Here is a 9,747-nt window from a genome sequence, read left to right on the forward strand (position 1 = left end):
TCATTTGTTCATTACGTATCAAGAAAAAGAGGGGAAAAAAAATCCCGAAATAGTTGAGACGATCTCGAGATCAGAGGGCCGGAGATAAATATGATCTCCGGCCATTCTAACGTGGAAGAGATGGCATCAGTTGACCGTAATTATTAAAAAAAAATGGTAAAAATCTAGCCACGTTTTCAATTTCCTGGTCGTCAGTCTGGCCGACGTCGTTTTCATTCAACAGTCCAACTCATACGTTTATTTAATTCCGACTGCCACCTTCCGTAATCACCATTTTCAACCAATTTAGTCCCCCACACCTCCTCTACCTATTAATTACACAAATCTCGATCGCAGAAATAGAATCACCTCCACTTTGACCTTCGCAGAGGAACAAAAAAAAAAAGAGAGAAAAAAGTACAAATAATTCTTGCAATTACGGACGGTGTCGTCGCCAATCGCCATGATGCAAAACATAAAATACTGGTTATCAGAGCACCCAACGGTCGTTAATTTCAGATGGAATAACGCCCAATCATGGGGATCCACGTGGTCGTTTCTCTTCGCAGCCATATCAACGTACGTAGTCGCCGCCACGTTCCTCCACGTGTTCCTGAATCTTGTCCTCCCCCGTAACCGTCGGATCCCGCTGGGGCCAATCCCAGCCATCCACAGCCTGGCGATCACCTTAATCTCCGTTGTTACTTTCGTGGGCATCCTTCTCTCAACTGCAACGGAGATTCGCGAGACGAGCTGGTCCTGGCGGCGAACCCACACGACGGCGTTTCAGTGGCTGCTTTGCTTCCCACTGGGCACACGCCCCTCCGGGCGCGTCTTCTTCTGGTCATACGTATTTTACCTCTCTCGCTTTCTCCACCTCCTGCGCACCTTCTTTTCCATCCTCAAACACCGTAAATTAACCTTCTTTCAGTTATTCAACCAATCAATGCTCATTTGCATGTCGTTTCTTTGGCTCGAATTTTCGCAATCCTTTCAAGTCGTGGCTATATTGCTGACGACGCTGTTGTACTCCGTAGTATACGGATACCGTTTTTGGACGGCGATCGGGTTGCCGAGCGCGTGCTTTCCGTTTGTGGTGAACTGCCAGGTTGTTCTATTGGTGTGCAATTTGATTTGCCACTTTGGTGTGCTTCTGCTGCACGTCTTGAAAGGCGGCTGCAACGGAATTGGCGCTTGGACTTTCAATTCTGTGCTCAATGCCGTGATTTTGTTGTTGTTCATGAACTTCTACGTGAAGATGTATTTGAGGAACAAGAAAATTGGCGATGCTTCTTCTTCCGCTGAACAAAGTAACGGAGGGCAGATGAACCTTAAAGATAAGGACAGTTGATCACTGGCGCCATTTTATTTTCTTTTTCAATTTTTCATTTTTGCTTTTGTTTCATTTGCTAGAAAATTTTACCAATGACAATGGAAGAATAGCACAGATCACGTCCCTTTTTTTTTTTTTTGTGATGTAAAAGGATTTTGATGTTATGTAAAGTATATATATATCACAATCATGAGCCCATAAGTTGGTGCTCTATATATATTCTTCTTTTTTTCACGTCACTACTGATTGAACAACATATTTAGAATGCACAAACTAAATTGATGTACGTATATTGATTTTAGTTCATTAGGGTTTAAGCAATGATATCGTTATAAAGCAGGTGAATTACATGCTTTCTTTCTTTTTCATTTTTTTTTTTTGGAAATTTCTTTTTGTTATTTGAAGTGACCATTAGATGTGGAGTCATTGAGAATCTAATAGGGGAGAAAGAGGACTCTACCGATATAAGAAAGTATTTGGTTCTCTTGGAGTATTGCTCATTACCTATTTACTGCTACTGCTTCTCATGTATATATGTATATAAATTATTATGATTGGTTTAAATATATAAATAACAAGTAATGAATAAAAAAGAAGTAGTTTTCCAAGATCACCGTAGCTTTTTTTTTTTTTTCTGACAAGTAATTCGGAAAAAATAAGAACAAAAAACTAAGAAACATGGGCTTTGAAAACAAAGGTAAATTCTGATTAAGAAGAAGTAACATTGTATCAGCGATCACCGTAAGGTTTAAGAATGAAAATAGAGTTCGTGAGTGTTGATTTTGAGTCAAGAAGCTTGCGAAGGGGGTTGAATGTTCAAATCACGCCTGATATTGGGAAGGAAAATAATGTTGGGAAGAGTCGGAATCATAAGAGATAGTGCAGCAGCAGCAGCAGCAGCCATGGCCTAGCCGGGCAGTAAGCCTTTTCTGAACTTTTATTAATTTAGTTGCTAACTAGTAAAAGTAAAAAAAAAAAAAAAAAAAAAAATGTGGATAAGAAGTGGATTAGTGAAGAAGACGTGGCGTGATGCAGGTGTTTTTTATCTTTTGTGAATTTCTTAACGTTTCATTTAATTCCCGGATCCCACACATAACGCATGATTAATTTTCAATTTCAGCCAAAACGCACAATGACGAACACTGGACAACAGGATCCCGCCGCACACAATGATATATAAGTTACATTTAACTGCAAAATTACACTAGATAAACACAGATTCATTAATTAATTATATTAAGGCATTTTCAATTTGCATCCGTTCGATTTGGATTCGAGCTTCAACATCTAACGGTCACTTCAATTATAGTCAACTGAATAACGGGAGTTTTCGATGTGTATTTCGAGTACACCGACCTTTGAATAATAAAAAAATAGTTTTTAATGGAAGTTTCGAACGAAACTTATCACCTTTACCATGTCAGCATTTGACTATATACAGGTTGATGTTCAGCGTAGAAGCTATATCCAACCAAAAAAAAAAAAAAAAAAAGGGACAATTGACGAGAGTTGAACAATTCATGGGAGCTGATCTAATTATCGTTTATTTCTATCCATAATCAGCGTAGAAGCTATAATACTGTTAAGATATTATTAGGACAATCCTATCTTTTATAAGATGATATGAAAATTTATTTACCATTAGTGATGTTATAGAGAAACAAATCATATGACAAGTAACAGATATATACTGATTGCAAAGTATATTAATTGCAAGTTTGCAACATATAAATTTTTTTTTTAAAAAAAAGATAATTATATAATATTTTAGAAGAACTAAAATATTTCATCTCAAATGATACGATAAGTTATCATCCTTTCAATGATACAAGTATATAAGATGGTATCAGTAAATAATAGAATCAAAACAATTATTGCAACGTGTAAATTAAAATAAATAAAAGAAAATTCAAATCAAGAAAAATAAAATGAATCAGTGAGTGCAGCGTATATATTTTTTTTTAAGAAAAAGAAATTAAGATTCAATTCAACAAAAATAAAATGAATCAGTGAGTTCAGCAATTTAGCTTGGTCAGTGATCCAAAGTGGGTAGGTGGGTGATTTTGTTTTTACTCTCTATTCACGCCCCTTTATATTTACCTCTTTTTTTTTTCTTTTTTTTTTTTTGGGTCAAATATACGCAAACATTTGCTCCAATTATATAAATGTTCAATTAACAGTATGTTCTGAATGGGCCCATGCGTTCAATAATTTAACATGTTTGGTGAGCTAAGAAGCTTCTATAGAACCTTGCCGTCTTTTTAACATGTCAACATTTGACTATCACACGCATTTAAAATTTTTTTGCCTAATTGAATATTTAATACATTTCTTCTAGAAAACAATACATACATATCTATTTCGTCTCAGAGTCAGACGACGTACATCCCCCCCCCCCCCAAAAAAAAAAAAAAAAAGAGAATTTCGTTCGTTACGTGTGGTGACTTGTGAGCTCCCTGGCCGGCGTTGTAGGTTTTAACCCCAATTCACGGGGCCTCTAGAGATCGTTTATTTCTATCCAAAACGAGAGTAAGCAACACCTGCGGTTTTAATTTGCTAAGAATTTTTAGGACGATCCTGCATTTCATTACCTCACAATTACGAAAGCGTACATCCTCCCCCATCTAAACTATCATTCAACATGCAAAATCCTAGAATAAATTGTTCACAATAAACAAATCCAAATGTCATTTTATAGAAATTGATATTCCCTTCACCTAATTAAATTGAATATGAATTCATTGAAATTGGATTTTTTTTTTTTACAATTTTATATGAGAGTACACTCTTTAATTCAATAGAAAATAAACAATTCTTATTAAGATGAGTGTCAAACTTTTCATCCCAAATGATATGGTAATTTATTTATCACTATCATGAACATAATAGTGTGATTTGACAAGCAGTATATACGATACTATCAAATTGGTGAATACAATGTATAAATTTAAAAAAAAAATTATATTCAATTCCAATGAATAATATCTTTTAAATCTCGAATGATATGATAATTTATTTAGCATTATCTTATAGACGATAAAGTTATATGACAGCTGTCAAGTAAGATAGATGAGAGTAATGTTAGGTTACAAACTATTATACACAATAAATTAAATGATAAAATTCAAAAAAAAAATATCTAGTTGAGAAAAATTATTATATTTTTGTATAGATTAAATGTACGTATTTTGTGTGTGTTCATTGAATGGCTCATAAACATAAAATAATTGCGAGAAAATCTTAAATACATAAAATAATTACGAGCAAATCTTAAATGAGACAAACATATTTGTTCATATAATCAATAAGATGACAAAACACGCAACATAATGGTACCAACTTGGTGATTGAAACTAAATAAAATATAATTATAATAAGATTCAGTTCAATAAGGGAAAAAGAAATCTCAAATGATATCGTAATGTTTTTAGCACTACCTGTAGACACAAGATGCAATGAAAAGTAAAATACTATTAACTAAAAGGTAATTGCAACATATAATAAAAAAATAATTTGAGAAAAATTGATTTGTTGGACATATTTTAATTTTACTTGTCTTATTATGTTTGTGGGTTGATTCATCAATAGTAGTAATAATAATAATAATAATAATAATAATAATAATCAGAAAATCTCCACAATAAATATAACGTTTGCGTAGATAAAAATTTTAAAAATTAAATCAATTATTGCACCTTCATTTTTCTTAAAAAGAAATAATAACAACAAGAAGAATCAAAACTTTTTTTTTTTTGGTATTTTAATTTACTTGTCTTTTTATTTTAATATTTGTGGATGACGCATAAATATGAAATAATTACAAAAGAACTTTAATGAGACGAACAGATCGAGTCATAATAATTAAGCAATATATTAAAACGGTATGCTGCAAAATGTAGTGAGAGAGAGAGAGAGAGAGAGAGAGAGATCAGTTGATGCAACCGAAATTGACTTCCATAATCCCCATTTCAGGCAAGCGGACATTTTATTAGCCTAAACCTATAAAAATGCCTTCACATTTTGCATAAAATAATTATATCTAACTGATAAGGAAATGGAGTGGGAGCGAGAGATCCCTTGGTTGGTTCATTTGATTCGTTTGTATCACGTTTCATTTTTGTTTAATAGAAAATCCGGTGCAATAATTATTTAAAAAAAAGAAAAGAAAAGAAAAGAAAAAAGAAAAATTGATTCATTGAAGCTTGCAATAGACAGCCGTACCTGAGTTCGAGCCCATGTGGTATGGATTAAGGGGCCCAATTGCTGTGTTTCTTTCTTGAACCAAATTCGTGTTGGCGAGTACGCTCTAATAAACTCGATTCCATGTGATAATTTCCTCGGGATCACTTCCACCGATGACCGAACCTTAGATTCGGACTTTTCCCTGTTTCATTGATCAATACAAAAGTCTTTTATCCTCTAATCCACCGGGGACACACAAATACTTCATCTTTAAGCTAAACATTTAACCACCCCCCCAACTCCCCAAAAAAAAAAAAAAATTCTCGCATTTTACTCAGTTCGTGTCTTTTCAGATACGAGGTACATATATTCCCTATCTTTATTTTCAATTCTCGGTTTCAATTATTTCGTATTATGCTTGTTTCTTCTGGCCCATAATATAAAAGATTTCAGATCGGATCTTGTTTTGTACGATCTTCGTTGACTGCAATTCAGCGGGAATTTATAGAATTAGCCCTGTTTGTTACGATTTGGAGTCAATCAATGTGCACATCTTATAATCTTTTGACAGTTTAATTCTTCATTTTTCCGTGCACATTAAGAAATTACATAGCCTTGACATATTAATACATAAAGTGGACTTTATTTATGAATCAACGACAGTTTTGTGGATACTGTCTATTTCGGTAGGAGGCGGTTTGCCCCTTCTGATAGTTATGAGCTTGTAATTTTACTCCCTGTATGTTCCTAAGTTATTGGAGGCATCGATTTTTGTCCTAGAAGCGGCAATGGTTGTGTGTTAAGAGTAGCAAGATATGTTAATACAAGGAAGTTTAGTTATCTATATATATATATATTTTTAGGATAGAAACAGATTTCCATTTCTTTCTCATTAATTGTTTGTTTCAAGATTCATTTATATGTGTACCTCTTCTGGTATAACTTCTTTTATCGAGTCCTGCTGGTGCATTGTTTATGGCTTGTTAGAAAGTGACATGTTGTGTTAAGTCTATGTGGCGGTAATTATGTCGATTAGGGGGTGGTGTATTAGAAGATATTTTAGGTTCAGATCGAATCTGTCAGCAGGTTTTCTTCTCATTTGTCGATCACCTTGTCTTGGAGTCAGAGATTTGAGTTGCGAAACACACATGGTCAAGTAGATTCAGTTGAAAGGCTACACATTTCCTGGTTTCTCTGGCTATTGAATTATTATTGCCAAAGTATTAAAAGCCTCATTTACTGAATCTCTCTTTCCTGATTTCTTTTGGAGCAAAGCAATCATACAAGAAGCCCAGTTGTCTCTTAGAACTTCAGGGTTTTCCAAGTGATTCCATTTGCCAATTTTTGTTAAGCATTCCAAATGTTTAGATTGCTGTTATAGCGTTTAGATTGCTGTCATAAACCTCAAGCTCACAACTGTGTCAAGTGTTTTGGCCTGAGACTTCCAGTAATCCATAATTTGGAGATTTTCTTAGATGATGTGCACCAATGCTCAACTTTCCATTATTTTCTTGTTCCCTAGTTGGCCTGGCATTTCTAGTTTTTCCTTCAAAATAAAGTTAACACGCTTTTGCATTTTCCTTTTCCTCTTAAATTGACTAGGATTTTTGTTTTCTACATTTTAAGTTGACATGGATATGTATTTTACTTTCTTGTAACTTTTCCTATTCACTAACACTTTTAAAACAACCATTCAAGTAACTTTGAGGCACATTATTGCAGCTGTTCCAGGTTTATAGCAGTTCCTGGAAGGATATGGAAGAATGCAGGCCTCTCAAGTGTGATAATAGATTAAAGCGCCGTCCTTTGACTCCTATTAGGGTTTTCAGGGGTCTGATATGTTTATTGGTGTTCTTTTTTACTGCTTTTATGTTTCTAGTGTATTTTGCACCCATTATTGCTATCATTTTGAGGATGTTCAGCGTCCATCACTGTAGGAAAGCAACATCCTTCCTCTTTGGTCTTTGGCTAGCTTTATGGCCTTTTCTATTTGAAAAGATTAACAGAACTAAAATGGTTTTTTCTGGAGATATTGTCCCAGTAGAGGAACGTGTATTACTTATGGCCAATCACAGAACTGAGGTTGATTGGATGTACGTGTGGGATCTTGCATTGCGGAAGGGGTGCCTGGGCTACATAAAATACATCCTTAAGAGCAGCTTGATGAAATTACCAGTCTTTGGTTGGGGATTTCACATTTTGGAGTTTATTTCAGTGGAAAGGAATTGGGAAATTGATGAACATGTCATGCGCCAAATGCTTTCTACTTTTAGGAATCCCAATGATCCTTTGTGGCTTACAATTTTCCCTGAAGGAACTGACTTTACGTACTGCCTTTTTCCCCTCTATGTTCTTATTCCATGAGCATTCATGTTTGGTTTATATGTTTTTCCACTCTATTATACCTCTCTTTATTTAATTAAGATGATACTTTTTCTTCATTGACCAAATGGATCTAGAATGGCTAGCAATTATAGATCATCAACATATAGATCCATGGGTAAATAATAAATAGGAAAATTAACATGAATATGGTAGTTCGAATTGATGAAATGCATTTTTAATAAAAAAGTATCTTGCTTTCTACATACACATTTCGAAATTCACATACTTTTGTACTTTTGGTTCAGTGAAGAGAAACGTAACAGGAGTCAGAAATTTGCAGCCGATGTTGGACTTCCTGTGCTTACTAATGTGCTGCTTCCAAAAACAAGGGGCTTTTGTCTTTGCTTGGAAACTCTGCGTAACACATTGGATGCAGGTTTTCTTCGATGCTCTTTCTCCTGTAGTTATAGTTTCTAATTGCAGAGGTTTCAAGATGGTGTAATATGCATTTGAAATATATTCCGCATGACTGTACACATACATAGATACATAGAAACACGAGATATATGATGTTTTCTGCACATGATCGTTCGAGGAAATGGCACTGTCCGTTAAAGCTTGTAGTTAGTACAAAAGTTTTCTAAATACTAATGAATCAACTTTTGCTGTTTAATTTGATTTGATATCCGATTTCGCTACTCATAACCTGTCATCAAACCCAGTTTTTCTTTATCTTCACATTAGAATTTCAGTTGGGAGATAATGTCTTGAGTTTCATGAAATGCAGGCATGATTTTTTTTTTTTGGATATTGTCTCTGGTAATATGTAGTATAACTATAAACTTATCATGTCGACACTAAGAAAATAATTGTTGGCTCATATTTTTATCTTTTCTTCATGGGCAAGTGTTCCTAACTTATTTAATGTGACTCAACCGTTTTTATTTCAGCAAAATCTGTTTTGTAGAGAATTGCTATATACATTCAAGTTAATGCTTATCTGATTGTTGACAATTTTCTGTTTGTAATGGTGTATCTCATGGTTGTGCTTAGGGAATTGCCATTAGTTGTGGCTTCTCAAGAGGATACTTTCTTTATCTTTTATTTTATCATTTGGTAACCCAGATTCATGATCCTTTTTGCATTATCACAAAGACTTCAGGTTAGTTGTTCTGAGAAAGGACCAAGCATACTCCAAAGTATTTCTTTTTGCAGCAGTGTTTGGTTTTGACTAACCATTTCCTGTCTGTTATGGGATGAGTGGCTTTTCTTTTGCAATTTTTAATAGAAATAGCTGCTTCTAACAGTTATGTATGCCCCTCTGTTGTCCCAAAACTGCAGTTTATGATATGACTATTGCATACAAAAATCCATGCCCATCCTTTATGGACAATGTCTTTGGAGTGGATCCTTCAGAGGTCCACATTCATGTTCGGCGTATCCCTGTTAAGGAGATCCCAGCATCTGAAACTGATGCTGCTGCATGGTTAATGGATGCTTTCCAGCTGAAGGACCAGTTGCTTGACAAATTCAATGCTCAAGGCCATTTTCCCAATCAATGCCAAGAAAAAGAGCTTTCTACTTTAAAGTGTTTAGTAAATTTCATTGTGGTAATTTCTTTGACTGCCATATTTACTTATCTTACCCTTTTTTCATCCATTTGGTATAAAATATATGTAGGTTTAGCTTGTACAAGTCTTGCTTCTGTAACTTATTTCAATATTCATCCAATGCTGGTAGTAGGCTTTTCTAAAGCAATGTTTTGTTGCAAGAAAACAAAGAAGTAAATAATTTTGGATCAATGACATTTAAATTACAGGTGATATAAATTCTTGCCTGTAAACTTTTGATTGTTCAATATTTGAATCACCTGGTTGAAGTGGTTGGGAAAACTTGTCATGCGATGTGAATGGCACTTTGGAAGAAAG

General features: G+C 34.4%; 2 protein-coding genes across 2 annotated transcripts; both read left to right on the forward strand.

Moving 5' to 3' along the window:
* LOC18042665 (elongation of fatty acids protein 3-like) lies at positions 1–1,546 on the forward strand. Its single transcript, XM_006434863.2, has one exon. The coding sequence runs from the start codon at positions 443–445 to the stop codon at positions 1,328–1,330; it is 888 nt and encodes a 295-aa protein (XP_006434926.1). The 5' UTR covers positions 1–442; the 3' UTR covers positions 1,331–1,546.
* A 4,032-nt stretch (positions 1,547–5,578) lies between these two features.
* On the forward strand, positions 5,579–9,747 carry LOC18041728 (probable 1-acyl-sn-glycerol-3-phosphate acyltransferase 4). Its single transcript, XM_006434864.2, has 4 exons — positions 5,579–5,854; positions 7,217–7,821; positions 8,125–8,255; positions 9,161–9,747. Exons 2-4 carry the CDS (start codon positions 7,250–7,252, stop codon positions 9,604–9,606), a joined length of 1,149 nt encoding a protein of 382 aa, XP_006434927.1. The 5' UTR covers positions 5,579–5,854; positions 7,217–7,249; the 3' UTR covers positions 9,607–9,747.

This window comes from Citrus clementina, unplaced genomic scaffold (assembly GCF_000493195.1).
Source record: "Citrus clementina cultivar Clemenules unplaced genomic scaffold, Citrus_clementina_v1.0 scaffold_5, whole genome shotgun sequence".
Classification (NCBI taxonomy): domain Eukaryota; kingdom Viridiplantae; phylum Streptophyta; class Magnoliopsida; order Sapindales; family Rutaceae; genus Citrus; species Citrus x clementina.